The sequence below is a fragment of the Phacochoerus africanus genome, chromosome 6 (genome assembly GCF_016906955.1).
Source record: "Phacochoerus africanus isolate WHEZ1 chromosome 6, ROS_Pafr_v1, whole genome shotgun sequence".
NCBI lineage: Eukaryota > Metazoa > Chordata > Mammalia > Artiodactyla > Suidae > Phacochoerus > Phacochoerus africanus.
Genome location: NC_062549.1, coordinates 29,200,375 through 29,224,981, shown reverse-complemented (window position 1 = coordinate 29,224,981; position 24,607 = coordinate 29,200,375). Strand labels below are relative to the sequence as shown.

Below are 24,607 nucleotides of genomic sequence, written 5' to 3'. Positions count from 1 at the left end.
TTCATAACTATATCATAATGTATATCATATGTATTTATTCTCTTTAGAAAATTAAACACTACCTTTTATAAGTTTTGCACATTCTTGAAATGACAAAATTATAGAAATGGAGAACAGATGAGTGGCTTCCAGGGGTTAATGCAAGGTGGGAGGGAAATGAATATGGCTATAAAAGCAGTTTGAGGAATCTTTGTGGTGAGAAAAATGTTCTATATCTGAATATATCAACATCAATATGATGGTTGTGATATTCTACTATGGTTTGTTAAGATGTTACCATTGAGGGAAACAAATATTTTATTATTTCTTACAAATGAAGGCTAATCTATTATCATCTCAGTAAGTGTAAGTTTAAAAAAGAGGCTGTGCATCATTAATTACTTACAGGAGCTTTCCTAAGATCCCCCCAACCCTGAGAATGTTTTAGCTTTTTAGGAGTTGGGCTCAGTCATCCATTATTTTTCTTTCTTTTGAACGCTTCCCACTTGATTCTAATGTAGAGTTAGGACTACAAATCACTAATTTAGAGCAATAATTCCCTACGGCTGACTGCAAAAGAAACACCTGGGAAGTTTTAAGCCAGATTCTCAAGCCTTGATCCCAAAGATTTTATTCAGCAAGTCTGGGGTAAAGCCAGAAAATTCTATTCTTCTTAAGTTTAAGTTGGTTTTTTAAGTTCTCCAGATGATTGTGATGTAAAACTATGTTTTAAAACCTCTAGATTAGAGTACAATAATTTTTTCTATGTATTGTCTGAAGGTAAATATTAGCTATTGTTGATCATTACTGTGGATTCCAAGTCCTTGGGATCTGAATTAAGACATCTGCTGTATCTATAAAAGCCCAACTTGGATGCTTAATATTGTTTTCAGCCATATTCCTAAACCATTAAAGCAGCTTTAAATACATGAAGAAGCCTACCCCCATGGACTGGGTCCTACAGACACTCCCCACTATCACCCCCCTAAACTTTACAACCTGAGAGCTCACTGCTGCTCTCAGAATCATTTTTTTACTTCATGCCCTACCTTAATTCATTTTATACTAAAACTATTAAAGCACTGATTTTTCACTCCATTACTCTAGCAAGCTATAATTATGTGCCTAAAAAAACTGGCAACCTGATACATTGGTTCTCAATCCTGGATATGTTTTGGAATTATCATCCTAAATGGAATAGCATAGTAGCCCTATTTATTATAAAGCACAGCACAGAATAGCATAGCATAGCATAGCATAGAGAGAAAACCTGATTCAGAAAGTTTAGGGTGGTTTCAGGGAATCTGTATTTGTAAAATAAAAAACAAAACTGTACAAATTTTGGACACAGAATTAAACACTGACATAGTTTCCATCTTGATCCTCTGGCTCAAGTGATAACACCAACAACACATCAGTTTAAATCTGCTATTTCTAAAAATATCAATTATTCACAATGAAAAAGAATGACTTTTAATGAGGGACAATACATGAATGTCAGAGACCTATTAGCTCAGGTTCTTTCACTAAATAGGACCTAAGCAGCCTAATGTCTCTAAGCCTTCAGTTTCTCAGTTATAGATGGGCAACTACAAAACAAAGGAGTTGTACTGAGTCAATGTCTTGTAAAACTGGGTTTCCAGAAGTCGGAGTCATGTGGTTCAAAGAGTTAAGAGAGAAACTAAAGAGAGGTACAGGCTAAACAAGATGAAGGGGCTCTGACTTGATGTGTTTATATGCACACACATTCATCTTCATAATACTGTAAGTCCTACACACAAAATTTAAAAACCATGGTTCTAGAACCTGAAACCTGAGCCACATTTAAAGTGCTCAAAAAACCTATGGTTATTGGATACTATACTGAGAAATGTACACACTTCCATCACTGCAGAAAGTTCTACTGAGAAGTCCTATTGTCAATGATTCCATAGCTGTGTCTTGTTGGATTAAAAACACACTAAAATTTCTTCCAGCTCTAAAATTCTTCCCCAGCATCTGAAGGAAATTCATTAATTAATGTATTCAAAAATCACCTAATTAAGTAAAACATTCCACAGGTAGCCAAAAACATTTAAACAACCTAAGTGATAAGGCAACACTATCAACAGAAGAGAGAAAAGATATCTGGACTTTAAAAAAGTCTAAATGCTTTAGACTTTATCTAAAACCGCACACACAAACTCACAAATACAGTAATCAAAGAACTACAGCAATCAAAAAAAAAAAAAAGTCATACACTACACTGAGATGTCTAAGAAATTCCTTAGAGAATGATAATGTCACATGAAAATTTACAGACGCAGTCCCACTCTATTACCTTCCTTGAGCTGTACGTCACTCTTGAGTGTACATCTTATTAGAGAAACATTTTATATATTTTACTGTTAAAAATATTAAGCTGGATCTCCAAAGGCAAAATAATGAATACAAGGTCCCAGAGTTAATAAAGGATAACTGGAACAAACCTTCCTATTCATGGTAGCTCTGAAGCAAACATCAAAGTAAAAAAAAACATTGTCATAAAAACCAACAAAAACCATACAAACAAAAAAAGCATTATCACAGACAAAAATAATGGGCAGATGCCTTAATACAAAGGAAAAACATTTATTTAACAAGTATTTATTGAGCATCTATACAAAGTTAGTAAGCCAGGTGCTAAAGATGTTTTTAAAATCTGCCCTCAAAAGGCTCACAGCAAGGATAGTTAAATGAGTTATGAACAAAAAGGCCACTCAAGTGATCAGTTTCTCATGAGAAATGGGGAAAAGTCTAAAAGGGAAACCAAAATATTAACATCCTTCCTCCTTAAGCCTGAAAAATAAATCTTAAAAAAAAAAAAGCAATGTAAAAATTCAGTTACCTATTGTCCCAACCAATGGCGTATTAGGACTATTTCCATGTATTCTTTAAGAGAATCGAATTTTTTAAAATTATATGTCTGTTAGCTACAGTAAAGTACTAATAAAATAGAAGTCATGGCTTCAACTCCCATAGGAAAAGCCCCACAATTACAATATTTCTAACTCTGAATAACCACTTCAATGACAACCCACTACAATGAGGCAAGCAAGTATGGATGCCTTAGCAAAAACAAATGGCACTCAAGTAAAACTTTGGTCTACATATAATTCCTAAGGGGTAAGCATTTAAGTAGTAAGTCCTTAAACATTTATGGATCATTTACTGTTTGACTTCATCCGTGGCCAAAAGCCACTGTTATTTTTCAAATTCTAATATGTAAAACTAGTTTCTCATAAGTTTCACAATTTTTTCACAGTAATTTTCTCAAACAACAAAGAAACTTTCAACTGAAATTCGCCATAATTTTTCCATGTTTCAACACTTTAGGATGTTACAGTTTACTATAAGAGAATTCAAATATATAATTAAATAACAAATTAACTAAAATGATTACCAAATGTGGTCTTTTCAACAGTATTTCTGATTTACTAGAGGACTAACTCCTTACTTGAACTCCTGTCGAAGACCATTCTAAAACTGGTTGCTGTCCTTTTCTCCCTAAGTAATGGTATAATAGTATTCTTTTTAAAGGGTAACATTTTTTTTTTTTTTTGTGCCACCTGTGGCATATGGCCTTCCTGAGCCAAGGATCAGATCTTAGCCTCAGTTGTGACCTACAGCGCAGCAGCTACAGCAATGCTACATCCTTAACCTTCTGTGTCAGGCCAGGGATTCAATTCAGTGTTCCAGGGCTCCAGAGACACTGTTGATTCTTTGGCACCACAATAGGAACTCCTAAAGGGTACCCCTTTAAAATGGTCACTGACTATTATAATACTACCTTGAAGTTATCACATTCAAAAATCATGCTGTCCCCTTTAACACATGGAAACTAAAGAAGTAGGATCTGTACCATTCCAGAATTCAAACAGAAGTTAAGATTTTAATAAATCACTATAAGATTGTTTCTTTTTTCTTCTAAAGCAAAGAGAGATAAAATAAAAATCCAATTAACTGGAATCCTATTAAGTCTAACTTTATAATAAATGAAAGTTTCCAGAAATCTGAAAGTAGAAAATACAAATCAAATCAGGGTGTTCTTACTTAATGCTGATACACTGATGGATGCGACAAAAAGTCTCAAATATGAAAAGACGAGCATTTTCAATGAAATCCTCAAGACAAGCCACCAAAAAGAAATCATTCACTAGCACCTATGTGTATAAAATATAAAAGAAAAAAATTAATGGTGTTGACAAGCAATTTTTAAAAATTAGTCTCAAATATTTTATGCTTTACTCATTACTCCATTCACTACAATTCTCTCATCTAATAACACAAGTTGTACACTATAGCACTATCTAGAACATTATGTTCAAGTCTCCAGTAATTTAAACAAGTAAATGAAAGCTACAAGAACAAGAACTAAGAACTGCAATGTTCTCCTTGTTTCACTGACAACTTAAGCAATCTTGTAACAAAGCTTTGTCCTGTCATTATCCTACATAAATGCTCTTAGATAACATACCTTTTCCATCTATTTAAAATAGTTATGAGTGGACTCAATATAAGCATATTTCTGTGATAGTAAGCAGACTTAAAAATCTAAAAGAGAAAAGGGGTGGCACCTATTCCACAGATAGTATCATAATTAAAAGAATATTTCAACTTTGAAAATAGCAACCAAGTGCCCCACTGCCTTGGCAAGACCTAGATACTCAGCATTACAAATATATATCAATATTTAATAACATGACATTTGACTTCATATACATAAATGGATTCTAATTTTGTCCAGTGTTTGAAAACCACCTCTAAAGGTATACTTACATAATTTCCTTTTCTTAGACAAATTAAGATCTTAGTCCTTCAAAAAATTCTTCCCATTTCTGTGTGCTAACATTTGGGTTCAGAAATGAAACTGACAGCTAGTAATTTGTTTGGTAAATGCATTCAACAGGTAAAAATTCTTAGTTTCTCAAAAGTTGCAAACCAACTTATTCAAAAAGAAACCATAAATCTAACTCTTTCAGTTGTTCTCAAAGTATTTTAGTTTCTACCAACCAACATAACACACTGTAGTTAAATTCAGTCTCAGCTTGACTGATTTATATCGAATGTTAAATATAATCACGTGAAAAATTGTAAAGAAAGGCCTGGTTCTGTAACAAAGTGGAAACACAGTTGTGATCTAAAAGTCCATATGACCTTTCCTATATATATAAAATATATCACATACTTACTCATTCAGGATAAGATATGAAATTATATGTGAATTTCATAATGCCCCTGATATTTTAACAACTGTGCTAACAAAAGGGATACACGTGTAGCAATAACATTAAAAATTTCTTCACCCCAGCACATTTTAAAACAATCTGCCTGCCTTTTTTTTTTTTTTGCGTTTCTAGGGCCGCATGCGCAGCACATGGAGACTCCCAGGCTAGGGGTCTAATAGGAGCTGTAGCTGCCAGGCTACACCACAGCCACAGCAACACAGGATCGGAATTGCATCTGCAACCTACACCACAGCTCACGGCAATGCCGGATCCTTAACCCACTGAGCAAGGCCAAGGATCAAACCTGCGTCTTCATGGATGCTAGTCAGACTCCTTAACTGCTGAGCCACAAGAGGAACTCCAAAACAATCTGCCATTTTAAGATTATGAACATTTCCAATATAATTACTTTAATAGAACTGCAAAGTTAATTCTTACATCTCCGCATTTAAGAATGTTATAAGTAAAAATTTATACTTACTGATTCACATTCCCTCAGCTTTTTCTGAGCCCCATCAAAGTCAAAATTAACATACAAGCATTCAACAAACTCTGTAATTGGGTCTTTATATGTGTAAGACTCCTGTAAAATTAAATCAAAGGTCATGTTGGATCTGATTCAACATTATTTAGTACATTGACCCAAGAATAGCTCCATTTTATTTTCTCCTGCCTTACCATTAATTTCTAACAAATTTATAACAAAGTACTTTCTTCTAAAAGCAATTGCTCATATACTAATTCCATACCACACCTTGGCCTTCCAGACTAAGTTCTCGAAATTCTCATCCTAGAACCATTCCAAAAGCTTTCAAATTCCTCTACTGCCAAAAGTTTCCCTTAGCCAATAAACAGTGATGAACTTGTCCAAGTAAAAGGGTACCCATATCTTGCAGAATAAAATTGTCTTTTTGTACTTAAATTATTCTTAGATCAAATAAATATTTAAGTGTGTGTGTGTGTTTTTAAGTTATTGCTGAGAAATTTACTAAAAAATCAGCCAGTAGGGCTATAGCTTTTGTACAACTTGGGAACTAGCATAATTACACTCCATGTAAAAGTCACTACTCTGGAATTACGTAGGTGGTGGCCTTCCAAAAGACTTCCAGGCTCCAGATCTTTCTGACTCTTTGCAGTAAGACCAACACTAGTAACAATGTGTATTAGGTATCCAACTAGCAGAGGGCAGTATTCATTCATACCACATCTACCCTAAGTATATCTTGAACTTAAAGATCTCTTCATGTATACTTTAGGTAGCCTTTCCTTAAGAACAAATACTTTAGAAAAAGAGGTTAGACTGAAAAGTATAGGTATATTTTAATTATCAGTGAAGACTTTAGTTTTTACCTGTTGAATAACTTTGACCAGATCTTTTAGTACCTGCCGGCGTTTTCGAACATCTTTGTTTGTTATGACTGCTGTGGTCAAATAGCGGAGTATGTGTGGACACATCGTCTGAATTGCATTCAGATACCTGTGGTAAAAATAAAAAAGTTACTTAAGTTACCCAGTTTTTCTAGATCTATAATCTCTGTGATTTAAAGAAAACACTAGAGCAGCCCACTAAACTGCACTGTTCTAGGATGTAAAAACTTAAGAATAAATGTTATAAGGGACATCTCCAAGAAAAATCTACATGATGAGAACACTAGCTGGTATTTTCCAATTTGGAGTGAGATGAGAGACTCACTTAAGAGGTAAATAATCCTATTACCATTGGTGAGTAAAAGGATTTTAGAAGGCCCTTACACATGCTGTTAGTCTGTTTCAAAAGATTGCATTTACCTGCAAATCAAAACTACCATGAGATACCACCTCACACCAGTCAGAATGGCCACCATTACTAAGTCCAAAAATAACAAGTGCTGGAGGGGCTGTGGAGAAAAGGGAACCCTCCTGCACTGCTGGTGGGAATGTAAACTGGTACAACCTCTATGGAGAACAATTTGGAGATACCTTAGAAGTCTATCCATAGAATTTTCACAAGACCCTGCAATCCCACTCTTGGACATATATCCGGACAAAACTCTACTTAAAAGAGACACATGCACCCGCATGTTCATTGCAGCACTATTCACAATAGCCAAGACATGGAAACAACTGATATGTCCATCAACAGATGATTGGATCAGGAAGATGTGGTATACATACAACAATGGAATACTACTCAGCCATAAAAAAGAACTACCTTTACAGCAACATGGATGAAACTAGAGACTCTCATACTGAGTGAAATAAGTCAGAAAGACAAAGACAAATACCATGTATCACTTATAACTGGAATCTAATACACTGCACAAATGAACATTTCCACAAAAAAAGAAAATCCTGGACTTGGTGAATAGACTTGTGGCTGCCTGGGGGGAAAGGGAGGGAGTGGGAGAGATCAGGAGCTTGGGGTTATCGGATACAACTTAGAATGGATTTACAATGAGATCCTGCTGAGTAGCATTGAGAACTATGTCTAGATACTTACATTTCAACAGAACAAAAGGTGGAAAAAAAATGTATACATGTAAGTGTAACTTGGCCCCCATGCTGTACATGGGGAGGGGGGGGGGGGGAAAGATTGCATTTACCTATCAGAACAATGTATAAAAGACTATGTGCAAAACACTTCGTATTTAGAAAATAAGGCACTTAAAGCATTCAATTCAGGGTATGAAAGACTGCAAATTATTCTGATGATCCGCATCTGGCTATCCTCTGTCATTCTGTGTTTATCTTGTATTTCTCCTGCTCAAAGTTCTTATATAGGGCCCCAATTTTTATCTCTGAGCACCAAACACTATATGCCAAGTTTGGAAATACCTGTCAATAAAGTCCATTTCTCTTAATCAAATCTCCAAGCCTCAAAGTACTCATCTACCTCCATCTCCCACCACACCACCACTGACTGCCTCCTGTTTTCCTCTTTTTTTTTTTTTTTGGTAACACCCGCAGCAAGCAGAAGTTCCCAGACCAGGGATCAAACCCCAGCCATAGCAATGTGAACGCAGATCTTTAACCTGGTGGGCCAGATACTTTATCTTCCAAGTTCTCCCAGACTATGTTGTTAATAAAATAAATCTTTATACCGTGTCACACTGTAGATTCCCCATAAGTCTTCTCTGAACTCTTTAGAGGACCCTAGAATCTGATAATAATCTAACACTTAATAAAATCTAGTCCCACTTAGCCCTCCTTAAATTCCCTCTAAACAAGGCAGAGTATAAAAAGAATCAATATTCACTCAAGAAAAAAACAATTTCTAGGAAAAGATAACTAAACAAATCATCTTAAAGTTTCAAAGTTTCATCATCTGAAAAACTAAACCTGAGTTTCGGGCAGTTTTTTTTTTTTTTTTAAGGCCACACCCATGGCATGTGGAAGTTTCCAGTCCAGGGGTTGAATTGGATCTAAGGCTGCCAGCCTACACCACAGCCATAGCAACACAAGATCAGAGTCACATCCTCAACCAACACCACAGCTCACGGCAATGCCAGATCCCCGATCCACTGAGCAACGCCAGGGATTGAACCAGCATCTTCATGGATACCAGTCAGATTTGTTTCTGCTGCGCCATGACAGGAACTCCCCAGGCAAAAAATTTTAAATGAAATATTTGCTAGGCAAAAGTGATTGCCTTGGTACTCTCTTATCAGAAATATATACAAGCACTGGAGAGCATGATTGTTTCTTAATCACGTTTGAAGTAGGTAATTTTAGCAGGCATTTTATGAACCTCATTCATGAATTTATCATAAAAGATAAATAACTATAAGCTTATTTTGTATGATGTTAAACATATTTATTTTTACTTATCCTTTCTTTATATCATTGCACCATGAACAATTTCATTGCTTTTACTGAAGAATAACTTCCTCAGGCAATTATCTCTTGTGTGAGTACATGGCAAGTATTAGCAAAATTTTTGTAGAGGGCCAGATAATGAATATTTTAGGTTTTGTAGGTTGTGAGGTGAGACTGAGACTATTAATCAGGGACTTAAATAAAAAGAAATTCTGAAAACATTTTATTGACAGGACTCAAAATGTAATAGTTGAGTACAATTTTTTATCATTTGAATCCACTAATGAGAAGTCTAGAATTCCTTTAATAGGGTAACTTTGCTTAAGTGGGTTCAAAGTTTGAGATCACTGTCACTAAAATTTACTGCAAATATTTATCTGTTAATGCTGACCAATGATGAGATTTTACAGACTTAACCTATGAAAATGATTTTCTACATGTACAGGTACTACCAAATACTGATATCAATCAACAGGCATAAGATTTTAATTCAGCATATTTTCACTTAGAGGTCTTTCATAAAATTCTATTAAATTCTTTTTTTTCATTTAGGGCCTCATCTGTGGCATATAGAAGCTCCCAGGCTAGGGATCAAATTAGAGCTGCCACTGCCAGCTTACATCACAGCCACAGCAACACCAGATTCGAGCCACATCTACAACCTAGCATCTGTAACCTATACCACAGCTTGTGGCAATGCCAGATCCTTTAACCCACCAAGTGATGCCAGGGACGAACCGCACCCTCACAGACACTATGCTGTGTTCCTAACCCACTGAGCCACAACAGGAACTCCAAAATTCTTCTTTTGACATCACATTTTAGCATATCATCACACTGCAGATAAATCACTTTCATTTCAATTGCGGTGAAATTTATTTTTAAATATAAGAATTTCCTTTGTACTTGTATTGAGGTCTAAAACTTTCTGAAGTTACAATTTGAATTAAAAAATGTATCTGCTGGAGTTCCCGTCGTGGCGCAGTGGTAAACGAATCTGACTAGGAATCATGAGGTTGCGGGTTCAGTCCCTGCCCTTGCTCAGTGAGTTAACGATCCGGTGTTGCCCTGAGCTGTGGTGTAGGTTGCAGACGCAGCTCGGATCCCGCGTTGCTGTGGCTCTGGCGTAGGCCGGTGGCTACAGCTCTGATTCAACCCCTAGCCTGGGAACCTCCATATGCTGCAAGAGCGGCCCAAGAAATAGCAAAAAGACAACAACAACAACAACAAAAAAGTATCTGCTAAAAATCTGTATTGAAATGAAGCTGTAATTCACCCCCCCCCCCTTTTTTTTTTGCTTTTCAGGACCGCACCTGCAGCATATGGAAGTTCTGAGGCTAGAGGCTGAATCGCAGCTGTAGCTGCTAGCCTACACTACAGCCACAGCAACACAGGATCTGAGCCATGTCTGAAACTACATCACAGCTCATGGCAATGCCAGATCTTTAACCCACTGAGCGAGGCCAGGGATTGAACCCATATCCTCAGATAACTAGTTGAGTTTGTAACCCACTGAGCCAGAAAGGTAACTCCTCATTTCTTCCTTTAACTTTCAAAAGAATGTAAAATGTATAAAGCAGCTGCATATTTCATTATATGTTAACTGTCATCAAAATGATTATTGGAATATAAGTTTTGCATATAAGTCCTGTTTTGATTTGTAATTTTAAGTCAAATTAATTAAGAAACATTATCGAGTCTAGAGCCATTCAGGGCTTTGTGACAGTGGTTAAGGGCAAATTTTTTTGTTGAAAATTTCAATCTTGCCTAAGCTCAAAAAAGTCACAGTAAAACTTTTGTCACTGCTAAGCCATCTCACCAGTGTACCAGTAGGTAAAGTCAAGATACTCTATTTGTCTGACAAAAATGCATGGATTGACAACAATTAAGTCCACGATAGCAAATGAGGTTCACTGCTGACAATAACGGTTCAATAATACACCACACATTCAAGTATTTTCCACAAAGTATCTGGAAATGAGTAATGCCATCAATAATTATAAGGCCTTGAATATCTCACATTTTCACAAGCCTTGTAAATTTGTCCAAATGAGCATTTTTCTCCTCCACAATATATTTGCCACCAGAAGTTTTAAAACATCTCAGCAGATTCTACTTCAGGTTATATTAAATTAGTGTCTTCTCAACTTTAGAGACTTTTTCACCTGTAGTTGTTCCACATAAACTTTTCATAAAGCAGGTTCTTCAGTCATTTCAAAGCTAGCACCAACCAACAACTAGCCATACTGGTAAACATCTGTCGACTCATCAAGAGTCAAGGAAAACCACTAAAAATCATATGCTTTACTCCATATGCCATGAGTGTGGCCCTAAAAAGCAAAAAAAAAAAAAAAAAAGCTTTTTTTTTTAATTGATTACTAATGTTGCTCTCAATATCTTCAATTCTGAGTAACTATTCTCACCAAAAGGCAAATAGTTTTAAACAAATTCATTTTTTGGGGCGTATTTCTTTGGCTGCTGCAACTGAACATAATTTAACAGAATCGCCACTGATAAATGGCTTTCCTTACTTGGCTAACAAAAGAGCTGCTCAGGAACTTACTTTGTTTGAAGCCCCATTTCATTATTTTTGCAAGGAAAATTCTGCTGTGGTGTGATGTTCTGTTTTAAATTTCCTAATTTTTCTGATAGTTGCTTTGCAATCTGTTGGAGCTACTGTAATGAGTGATTACACTCTGATAATGTGGATGTGCACTATATTCTTTCAACATATCTACAGTTCAGTACTTTGCTTTCTAATTTGAAACAAAATTAATTTCTACTCCACACTCCACTGTGCCTTAAAATTTAAGCACACCTGAAGTCCACTTTTCTCTTCTTGTTTTGAAATAATAAGTATACATTGGTAATAAAGGTTGCAGTACAGTGACACCCATGGCACTTAAAACTTCATCTAGTTACCACCTGCAGCATCACTGGGATTCATCCACTAAGTAGCACAGTGAGGCAAGAAGAGTTCATAACATACAATCTCTGCCACAACAATTCAACTCTTGCCATTATAGTTCAAAAGCAGCCAAAGACAATCAATAGATCAATGACTGTGTGTTTCAGTGAAAATTTATGGACACTAAAATTGCAACTTCATGTAATTTTTATATCACAAAATATTATTCTTTTCATTTTTTTTTTAACCACTTAAAATGTAAAAGCCATTCTTAGATTACAGGCCATATAAAAAAAAGGCAGTGGGCCACAAGGTTAGCCCATTTTTTTTTAATAATTTTTTTTTTCTTTTTTGGCCACCACTGCAGCATGTCTGAAGCCAGGGACTGAGCCTGAGCCACAAAAGTGAAACTCCAGATCCTTAACCACGAGGCCACCATGGAACTCCTATTAGCTCATAATTTTAGTCCCTAGTTTGCAGATCCTGGTATACAGCATTATTGTAGCTGACTTCTAAACGTAGCAGGGAATCGCTACCTGCTAGGGTGGAAGTGATCTTTTCTACGTAATATGTATGTAAGTATGTATGTCCGTATGTATGTATATATGCATGGATGTTATACTGATCCATACATAAAGGAAGAAAGTGGGGATTAAGGGTGATTCTGGAGAAGTTATCTTAGTTCACATGCTTGTAGGATCAGTAATTATATATTTAGTTCAAATATAAACAAAACCATAGATTTGGTTAACAGCCTATATCCACAACTATTGTGCTCTTTTGTTCTACTACTTTTTTATATCATCTTTCTTTTCTAAATCAAAATTTAAAGGTCAAATCAATTTTCATCTTCACTGGACTGTTCTAACTTTTAAGGTCTCAATGATAGCTGTTATATATTTACACTGTGTTTAGCATGCACAATGTATCTGCATATAATTATGTTCTTAAGCCACTTCTTTTGAATTATACACTACGTAAGAAAGGCTATACCTCCTTAAATTATTTTTAAGTTATTATTAAAATTATTTTTCCTTTAAATAAGAGCTTCGGTATTTACTGAGCTCTGAAGTATAATTTTATTTTGTGATTTTTATTTTTTCCATTATAGTTGATTTACAGTGTTCTGTCAACTTCTAATATACAGCAAAGTGACCCTGTCATACACATATATAAATTTTTCTTTTTTCTCACATTATTCTCCATCATTTTCCATCACAAGTGACTAGATATAGTTACCACTGCTACAGAGCAGGATCTCGCTGCTTATCTGAAGTAATTTTATTTTATTTTTTTGTCTTTTTGCCATTTCTTGGGCCACTCCCGTGGCACATGGAGGTTCCCAGGCCAGGGGTTGAATGGGAGCTGCAGCCATGGGCCTACGTCAGAGCCATAGCAACGCGGGATCCAAGCCACATCTGCAACCTACACCACAGCTCACAGCAATGCCAGATCCTTAAATGAGTAAGGTCAGGGATCGAACCCGTAACCTCATGGTTCCTAGTTAGATTCGCTAACCACTGAGCCATGATGGGAACTCCTGAAGTAATTTTATGATGGTTAAGTAAAAATGTTTATTTTCTCCCTAATACAACACTGCTCCAATTGCACTTTCATGAAAGTTTTTTTACAGTATTTTCTAATTATAAGCCAGAACATTTAGCAATCAAAGGATAAGGTAGAATATGCCACTAAATTTAAAAAATATTTAAATATCTATTACATGGGGGATGCTACAAGGACATGAAGAACAAAATTTTGCTCTTACATATACATATAATCTAGTTGGGGAATAAAGCATTATTAAGTTTCTTAAAAAGAGACATTAAATAATTTAAAAAGACATAATTAAATTCCAAATATAAGGTGGGCACAATGGTCAGGATCTCATGAAGGAAGTAAACCTGAGCTGGAGTTTGAAAAACAGGCAGGCTTTGAATTCATATAAAAAAGAAAGGTACTTCCAGAAAGACAGGGTGAAAAAATTTTTAAAAGCATGACTTAGTAGAACTTTAAAGGATGGATTTTTAAATGTGGAATTTAGAGATCATCCTGAGCTAATGCAGGTAAAATATCTACATGAAAAAGTTTTCTTACCGGGAAGAATAAAGGCAGAAGGGTAAATCAGGACAAACTCTGGACACCATCTAGTTGACTACGAATAGTAAAAAATTAAATTTCTTAGGACATTTATGTTACTTTTATTTAGAAAACAAATATTCCTTAGCTAACTGAACTTTGAATTTTTTTTTTTTTTTTTACAACTGGAGAGTAACTAGGGCATTGTATTACAAATGCATTCTTTTCTCTAATAGCATCTACATTTGGTGGCAAAGCCTCATCTCTAATAGCCTACACTGTTCTAGCTTATACCTGATACCATATCTTATATATTATGTTACATTTAAAAGTTCAACATTTTTCAAATGTGTAAATCATCTCCATTTTAGATTCAGAATAAATTATGGCAGAAATGGCAATATATACGATGTAAGAGACTTTAACCTGCACTGTCATCTAGACTTTCACTTCAAGGACAAAAGTATAAATTATCTCCAAAGTACTTTCTTATTTTAAAAAAGTCTGAAATCACAATCCATACAAACTATCAATTTAACATACACAATAAACCATATTAAACTGTACTCCTATGCTATTAGAAATTAAAAAACAGAAAAATGTGATACATTCTCTATTATTACCTACTACCCACCAGAGACAACTGAAAACGATACTAATTGTAGACATACAAATACAAACGACATACTACTTCCTGGAAGCTATTCTACTTAATATGCAACCTAGGAAAATGGCTAAAACAATGATCTGTCAAGTCAACTGAGTGTATTCTAAAGTTAGACTCAAACATCAAAATAAGTCACAATAAGGAAGAAAACATGATGGTAATCTGATCCTATAGCAAGTGAAAAAGATGAGCATAGTACTTTACTGAGAACTGAAAATTGTAATAATACTAAACGGTTTTCTTCTTCTTCTTCTTGTTTTTTTTTGTCTTTTGTCTTTTTAGGGCTGCACCCACAGCATATGGAGGTTCCCAGGCTAGGTGTCTTATCGGAGCTACAGCTGTGGGCCTATGTCACAGCCACACCAACGCCAGATCTGAGCCATATCTGCGAACTACACCACAGCTCACAGCAACGCTGGATCCATAACCCAATGAGCAAGGCCAGGGATTGAACCCACAACCTCATGGATCCTAGTCGGATTTGTTTCTGCTACACCACGACAGGAACTCCTAAACAGTTTTTTCTTTTTAACATTTTGCTAACAGGCTATTTCTGTTTAAAAAAAAAAAAAAAAAAGTCCAAATGGCATGCAGGTTCTTACTGGGAGGATGAAAATGTTAAAAAACCAATTTATGGTAATGGCTGCACCACTTGGTAAAGATACTAAAAATCAATGAATTGTAAATGAAAAATGAAATCGCCTGCTACCTAAGAACAAATCACAGTAGTAGCATCACACTATACTAGTCACTGTTATGTTTTAACAACCACATTCTTGCAGTTAAAAAAAAAGTTCTCTTTTGGCTCAGTGGGTTAAGGATCCTGCACTGTCACTGCAGCGGCTTAGGTTGCAGCTGTGGAGAAGGTTTGATTTGTCCTAAGAACTTCCAAATGCTACAGGTGTAGTCAAAAGAGAGAAAAAAGAAGCTAACTTCGATTATGTCCTTGATAAGGTAATAAAATTCTTAATTTTCAAAAATTTCAACCCTTGAGTACTAATCTTTTTAATATTCTATATGACTAAAATGGGAAGTGTGTAGAAGATCTTCTGCTGAACACTTCAGTGTTATGGTTGTCTTAAGAAAAAGTACTTGTATGACTGAGCTGCAAGGTGAACCAGCAGCTCAGTCTTACAAAAAAGCTGCTTTATTCACAGAACTATTTATACGTGAAAGAACGACAGTCAAAGGAGTTCCCTGGTGGTTCAGCAGGTTAAGGATCAGCATTGTCACCACTGTGGTTTGGGCCACTGCTGTGATGTGGGTTTGATCCCTGGCCTAGGAACTTCCACATGTCACAGACATGGCCACAACAAACAAGCAAACAAATAAAAACAACAACCACAAAGAAGACAGTCAAACCAAAGCTATTCTTGGGTACTGGGCAGATTATTTTCCAGAAAATGAAGTATAGCCTATTCTTCAATAAAAACAAATGATAAAATTAGCACTTTCAAAAAAAAGGTAATATTTTGGAAAATATGTTAACTGTCATCAAGAGTTTGATGACTTCCCAATACTTTAAGACTGTTCTAATGGGTTTAGTAGTGAAATTAAAAACGTGATTTGTTTGGTATTATATTTAACTCCCTGAACCTGTACTTTCCAAACAACAAATACATAGTATTAAAAAATCATGCATGGGGCAGTTTCCTGGTGAGCTAGCAGTTAAGGATTTGGTACAGTCACTGATGTGGGTGGGGTCTGATCCCTGGCCCAGGAACTTCCGCAAGCTGCAGGTGCAGGCAAAAAAAAAAAAAAAAAAAATCATGCATAGGTAAAAGATCCATTTAAAGTGCAAGATCAACCAATATAGTTTAAGAATTCTAGTGTGATTTGGAATCCAAAAAAATCAAATGCTACAGCTTCAAATCCCACATTACGATAACTTTTAAGAAATTACTACTTGTCGAATTCTGGTGTATTATCAAAAAAAAAAAAAAAGGTAACTCACAACTATCTGAAAAGGCTATTAAAACACCTCTCTTTCCCAACTACATGCACCTGTGAGGCTAGATTTTCTTTATATCCTTCAAACAAAATAACATATCTCAAGAGACTAATGGAAAATCAGGTATGAAAGTGGACATGAAAATCTAGCTGTCAATTAAGCCATAAATGTAAGGGTCTGCAAAAATGTAAAACAATGCCACTCTTACCACTAAACTGATTTTTTAAAAGTTACTTTTCATAAAAATACATGTCAACTATAACAAATTTACTATTTGTCAATTAATATATTTTAAAATTTCTCGGTCTTAATTTCTAATACAGTATAAACAGATTTAGCCAACACAAATAAAATTATACTCAACAATTCTTAATAGTGTAAAAGGGTTTCAAGACCAAGAAGTTTAAGAACTGTTCACCAGTAACAACAGGTTTCCCAAAGGTAATTCTGATGTATCTTTTTCTTCTAAACGTCTGAATTTTTTTTTTCTCCGCAGTGTGTATACCTTAATTTGGGTCCTGGAAGGGGTAAGAGGCTCTTACTGGATATTAGGGTTGGTCCTATTTGCTTACAAAGAGAGTAACTCCCCATGTATACCTAGTTCATTTAATCTTCCAAAATTAGTAACTTCAACATTTACTTATATACTGCAAGTTTTATTTTCAGTGCCTTTGTTCTGTTTTTCAGTACTTTTAATCAAGGTTTTAAAAGTCAAACGAATACTCAAAGCTAGGAATTAATTTCTGAGTGCTGCCTTGGCAGATATTTCACAATTGTTAATATCTAATTTCTTCTCTGATGCAGTTATTTATAAAACTTTTAATAATTTCTAGTTTTACTGTTCTGTCCAGAAATCAAAATACGTAAAATTTCTACTTTTTAAAATTTTACCAAGAGATTTTTAACAGCATACGGTACTGTCTTTTTTGGTATACGAACTACTGAAATACGAATGAAGGTATTAAGCAGAATTGTAGAATACAGCTTGATAATTAACTGTCTTAACTCTAAATAGTTATTTTAATTTCTATGATCATGAATCTTTATCTTAAATTTTTTTTAAAAAAATCTACCTTTTTGCATTGTTTCCCTTTATAAAAGTTTGATTTTTTCTTTAACAAAACTTGCTTCAATCTCAATTCAACTACCCTTTTATTTCTATTATCTATGTAATAAATGGTTCTTAAATATATTGTTTTAATTTTATAAAAGCAAGGTTGTCAGGAATAAATCCACACCATTTCCCCCTCATTTGTAGATAATTTTCACAGTAGGTTTGAACATTTTACTTTTCTTGTTTTACACTTCATTACTTACAAAAATTTTTTAAAAGCTGAATTTAATGTTCCTTTCTATGTACATACGTAACTGCAAAAACTACAGGAGGGTGGATCTACCTGTAAGTAGTTGCAAGGAAAGCCAATTCCTAGTGATTCCTCTGGCTGAGTTCAAGAAGAGTTGTACTTATCCTTAACCCATCTACTAGATGTTAAGATTAGAGCTAGTTACTATAGGATCCAAAGTTTGGGTCAAATCTGCCTATTCACGGAAGGGTCATAACCCACCTGTGATTTCAGGGATAGCAATCAACTCATAAGACAATCTTAGATGTTTTACTATTTAGGAGGGAGGCAAAATAGTACATGATAATGTTACTTTTAACCTCTTAACATTTGAATGCATGGTTAATCTCCATAAATAATGAGAAATATATCCTTAATTCTTGAGTTTGAAATTCTTTTGTTTTTTGGGTTTTTTGTCTTGTCTTTTTAGGGCCATACCAATGGCATATGAAGGTTCCTAGGCTAGGGGTCTAATCCAACCGTAGCTGCTGGCCTATGCCACAGCCACAGCCATGTGGGATTTGAGCCATGTCTGGGACCTACACCACAGCTAATGGCAACAGTGAATCCTTAACCCACTCAGCAAGGCCAGGGATTGAACCTGCATCCTCATGGGTACTAGTTGGGTTAATTAACCACAGAGCCACAACGAGAACTCCAAGTTTAAAATTCTTATAAAATATTTTAGTAAGATGCATAGATAGTTTAGCATTAAAAATAAATATGCAACTATTTTATACTCACCAACAATCCCAAAGTTCTCACAACAATTTACCAATCATTTTCTAGATACTCCAGATTCATCCAATAATGGCATGTCTCAACTACTGCATGAAATTGCAACTGCCAATATCACAAATAAAAAAGCCTCTTCTAAAATGTAACAGCTGCCCAAAGGGTGCAGAAAAAAGTATCTCTCAAGAATCAGAGTAGAACATGGAGTTCCCACTGTGGTGCAACACAAATGAATTCGACTAGTATCCACGAGGATGTGGGTTTTGATCCCTGGCCTAGCTCAGTGGGTCAGGGATCCAGTGCTGCTGTGAGCTGTCATGTGGGCCCCAGATGTAGCTTGGATCCGGCATTGCTGTGGCTGTGGTACAGGCTGGCAGCTATAGCTCAGATTTGACCCCTAGAGTGGAAACTTCCATATATCATGGGTGTGGCCCTAAAAAGAAACCTTAAAAAAAAAATAATAATCAGAGTATAACAAAAATAAGACTGTCCTCAGAGGATTAAGTAAACAATGCACCAGAGCAGAGATTCATCAGTTTGCTAATACAAAGCTACCAGGTCAGGAAGACTTAAGAACATGATAAAAGACAGTAACATTTAAATCAATACAGAAGGACAAGGGAGAAAGACAAGGGAGATGGGAGAAAGAGTAGAGTGAGAGGTACTGATCTGAAAGGGAGCCATAAAAAGAGAAGTAAAAAGCAAATCTTGGAAATGCCCATCCAATGTTTAGGGTGACTTGCATGCCAAAAACGTTCATGAGCTGGTCCTAGTGGTAAGAATATTCCTATTGTGAAAAATGTACATGTTAACATGATGCTTAACTGGATGGTGCCACTGAACATTCTAGTCACGTAAGTTAATTTTCTATTCTGACTCCAGGAAATCACAAAGGGATCTTCTGTATTCTACAGCTTCCTATGTATTAAACCTGTAAGGTCAGAATCTGGTCAATGTTTCAAGTACTTAGTCCTCTGAGCACTTCTCAAGGCAAATAATGACGGCATTTTTGTTTTATGTATCAGTCTTTTAGAGGTTAATTCAGCTTTGTTCTTTGCAAACCTACCCTTAGGATCCTGCCAAAGTTGTGAGTTTGCTAAATCAAAGTCCAGAACAAAATAGGAAAATAGGAAAAATCTTTGTAGGATCTTACTTTAGTACACAGTGGTTTTTCTTTCTTTTTTTTATGGCCACATCAGAGGCATATGGAGTTCCTGAGCCAGGGATTGAATCTGAGCCTCAACTACGACCTATGCTACAGCTGGCAACTCTGGATCCTTTAACCCACAGCCCAGGCAGGGGATTGAACCAGAGCCTCTGCAGTCAGATTCTTAACCCACTGTGCAACAACAGCAACTTTTTGGCTTTTCTTTTTTTAACCCTTACCAAAAGCTTTTTACTTAATGTAACAATATGGACTATAACTTATCTAACTTTCCAGATTACAAATAACTTATCACAGCAAAAGTAAAATATGTATATAACTTTAAAAAGTGTAAATTCCCCACAAGTAGAATTTCAAGAACAAACAACAGCTTAGACAGAATAAAGCATAATTATGTCCACATTTGTGAATAATTTGAATCTATAAGGGATACTTGAATGCTAAAAAGTATCTCTAATTAAAAAAAGAAATTACTATAATGCTACGTAAATTATAAAATTTTCTCTTGTAATTTACAATTAAAATTTACTGCTGGAATGCAGGCAAATATCACATACTGTCTTCTTTCCCAGTTAATACTGTGGACATTTTGCTTCTCTTTTTTCAAGGAAAAACAAAAATAATTTCCTGTTACAAAAACTTCTTTGCCCATGTTCAGTTTTTTGTTTTAGGGGGCAGGGGACACATCCACAGCACATGGAAGTTCCCTGGCTAGGAGCCAGACCTATGCTGCAGCTGTGACTCGCGCCACAGGTGGGGCAATGCTGGATACCTTATCCTGCTGTGCCACAAGGGAACTTCCTACTCATGCTCAGTTTTAACAAACTGGACCAGTATGCCATGCAAATACTGACTAAATACATTAGTACTAAACTTCAGTTATAATGTTATTTCAAAAATAAACTTCTAATGAAAGTGCTTGTATTTGCCAGACTGAGGAGAACATTTAGCATTTAGTGCAGAGAACACAATTTACACCATTTAAGAATAAGAATGGCTCCCTGTTTCTACATTAAAGAATTACTGGCACTTCTTGGTTGGCAAGTATTTTTCCTTTGTATCATCACCAATAACTTAATTTCTCTTAAATTCAAAGTCTTCATGGTTATGCTAACAACTTACCTGAACAGGTCAAATATTTTAGTCTTAAAAATCTTACTAAAATGAGCACTTAAAGACCGCTTATTAAGGTGACTTGGTTTAAATGATTACATTTCATCAACTTATGTAAAAATATTGCTAAAGTATTATTACCTTATTTTCAAGACTTAAAAAATTACTAAAAAATTTAAAAATAAGCTATTCCATCTATTCCTAAACTTTACTTTTGTAAATATATATGCATTTTAGGAAAAGATGTTAAAATCAAATCTTAATTTGACAAATAGCAATAAACAAAATCAAGTGAAATGTAATAGGATCTCTGTCTTCATTTGGGTTAAAAAGAACAAAAATATGGCTCTAAGTGTTTATGTGAAATTTAGTCAATGATATATTCAATAAGTCCTATTAAGAACCAATTGTTAAACTATATTACTGCAAGCCTGGGCTATATAATGTAAGTGTATGTACTGGACACAGGAGGAAAAATCCTAGAAGAAGCTTTCAATTTTAAAGATCCAGATTTTAAGAAGGCTGTGGGTAAAGTGGCGTGGCAATTATCTAGAACAGCAGCCAAAATATTAAAGAATTTGAAAAACTACATTACTATACAACTTGATAAAACCAGAGATATTTAGCCTGAAGGAAAGGTAAGTAAAATTATCCTCACATATCTCAATTATTTTCATAGAGCAGTCTTGTTTTCCATTGTTGCAACCAAAGAAATAAGAAATAATGGGCAGAAGATTCAGAGGCACTGACCTTCCTCAGCTGAAAGAATACATTTTTAAAAATGATTTCTAGTTAACAGAACAGTCTAGTTCATAAAGCAGTGAATTTCTTATCAACAAAAGCTGAATGATGGAGTAAAGATGATATAAAGGGGATTCTTTTGGAACATAAATCTTCCTTTCAAATAATATGCCATAGAGCCTTAATTCTAAAGCTTTAATGTATATGAGTTACCTGGGTTCTTGTTACATTGCAGATTCTGATTTAGTTTCTCTAATATAAGGCCTGAGATTCTGCATGATACCGATGCTGCTGGCCCATGGACAATACTTAAATAGCACTTTCAAGGGCTTAGAGTATACTTTTGTCAAGTAATTTACTTAAGAGTTACATGTAAGCTTTTTCAATTAACAAGCAAATCTACCACATGAAGAGGGGAAAAAATGTGACAATAAATTCAAATGCTGGACAAAAGTTTATCTTAAAAGTTTTTCAAAAATGCATTTGATTTCATATAATTAAAGCCAAAATTATACAATGAAATAACTTACTGTGGCTGGTAAAGGAAGAGATCGATAATGTTATCACGTCCTTTGGGGTGATTGAAGAAAACAAACAGAGACCAGTGAATGAGCCATGTTCGCTGCTGAAGAGACTGAAGTGGAGAACTCACAGACTAAAGGGTTAAAAATATACATACACAGGAAATATTATTATATGAGAAAGAGGAAAGGGAATAAACATTGCTGACCTCAGAATTTCTGTTAAAATGAGAACCTTCTAAGGTTATGATTGAATTCCAATCCCTTAGACCATTCTACTTTCTGCATGACCCTTGACATTCAAAATTTCTCTGCCCCTCAAACACGAGATTCAATAATGTCCACGAAGCCATTTTTTATTTATTTTTTGCCCCCCTCCCTTTTTTTAGGGCCACATCTGCAGCATATGGAGGTTCCTAGGCTAGGGGTCTAATTGGAGCTACAGCTGCTGGCCTACGCCACAACCACAGCAATGCCAGATCTGAGCCACATCTGCGACCTACACCACAGCTCACGGCAATGCAGGATCCTTAACCCACTGAGCGAGGCCAGGGATTGAACCCGAAACCTCATGGTTCCTAGTCGGATTTGCTTCTGCTGCGCCACAACTGGAATTCTCTCCCACATGGGATTTTCACTAACGAGTGACACTAACCAGTATTGTCTCATCTTCACTGGCACAGGTTAAAAAAAAGGCACTATAGCTCTAACAAAAAAGGAAAATTAAGTTACTTTTTCTAAGAGCCAAAAGAAGTTTGACAGCTTCCTTCAAGGAGATTCAGTGAAACTTATCAACTCACTAACCTATGATGATTTTTACGTCAGGTCAACATTTTTAGTTTAGTCTCTCTCCCTTCCTTTTTAAAGTACACAGTGTTTTCCTTAAAAAAAAAAAAAAAATGAAGGATACAAAGAAATTTCAGAAAACTACTCTGAAAATGTGTAACTCACATTATTATCTATGGTCTCTTTTAGTCGGGTAAGGTCTTCCATGGCTGCATCCCAATTTTGCATTAAGATTTCAGAGGCCAGTTTTCCCCAGAGTGAACTCAAAGCATTTCTATCCGTTGCTGGAACCTGTGTAAGCAATCATAATTAGTTATATTCTGAATACTCTGGAGAAAAAAAGACAATGCATATTTTATACCCTACCTATTCATCTAGCCCACTGTAAGACCTGTAGTTCTCTTCCTCAAACTCAATATATAAGTCCTTATCTGGATCATCCTGATGAAACGGATTCAAACAGCTTTCATTTAACTTAATGTACTAAAAATTCTCAGGTCTTTGATATTCAGTCTAGATAAGAAAATAAGGAGTAACTTAAAAGGATACAGCACCAGTGTTTCAGTGTAACCCATTTCAGATAATCTATATATACAACTAATCAAATTTTAGGAACCCAAAACAAACAAAGTTAGATTCAGAGGCGATTTGTTACTAAAAATTCCTGGAGTGAAGATGTAGAAATCAAGTCTTGTGGGTCTCAATTACAATTCAGAAAAGTTAGTTATTTTCAGAACAAAAAAATTTCTAAATTATGACACAAATGGAGGAGTTCATGGAAAGAAAGAAAAAAAGGGCAGGTCTAACAATTAATTATCAAAGGTATATGTACTGAGCAAGAGAAATTCATTTTCTCATATAATCCTAAAAACCTGAAAGATAAATAATAATTTTTATCCCCATTTTAAAGAGGGGGAATTGATGCATAGAGAGTGTAATTTGCCCAAAATTATATTTCTAATCATGAAAGCTATTTCATACTAAAGTCTTAAACTATGAAAAAGGAAGAATGAGGGCCACCCTATCTCTTCTGGCCACTGGTGGAAAAATGTTATAAACCCAAACACCTACAAGAACTGGGTTAATAACAAAACTGAGAAAAGCAGAACTTTCGAAACAAGGCAAAAAAAAAAAATGTGGACATAATAACTGAACTGTGCTAAAGCCGCAGAAGCAAATGAGGGTACTGGAGAGAGAATACATTTCTGCACTCAAGTTAAAATTTTGAATTTGATTTTCCACTGAAGCGCTTACATGGTGATACAGTTGTAAAGCCCTATTAGTACATATTGTAATTATAAGTTAAATAAAATTGTACAGGCAAGACTGAAAATACAACCACCAAAAATTCCGGTTCTACCACTTAAAAATAGCTAAACTATCTGTGCTTTAGCTCCCTCATCTATAAAATGGGGAAAGTATGACAATCTACCTCAGTTATACAATTTAAATGACATAAAACATGTAAAAAGATTACAAAATCAACTGATACATAATGAAAACTTAGGAAATGTGACAAAATGATAATGAGAATAGAAATGATAATATCAGAATACTGCAGGCTGCCTAAACTACGAG

General features: G+C 35.2%; 1 protein-coding gene across 1 annotated transcript in view; it reads right to left on the bottom strand.

Annotated features, from left to right (window-relative positions):
- EIF3E (eukaryotic translation initiation factor 3 subunit E) overlaps positions 1-24,607 on the bottom strand; it is a 53,256-nt gene that overhangs the window by 12,403 nt on the left and 16,246 nt on the right. Inside the window, exons 6-10 of the mRNA XM_047783416.1 lie at positions 23,195-23,320; positions 22,253-22,377; positions 6,576-6,702; positions 5,707-5,808; positions 4,051-4,160 (exon numbers count right to left, since the gene is read on the bottom strand). Coding sequence (XP_047639372.1) covers positions 4,051-4,160; positions 5,707-5,808; positions 6,576-6,702; positions 22,253-22,377; positions 23,195-23,320 — 590 coding nt within the window. The remainder of the gene's footprint in view (positions 1-4,050; positions 4,161-5,706; positions 5,809-6,575; positions 6,703-22,252; positions 22,378-23,194; positions 23,321-24,607) is intronic.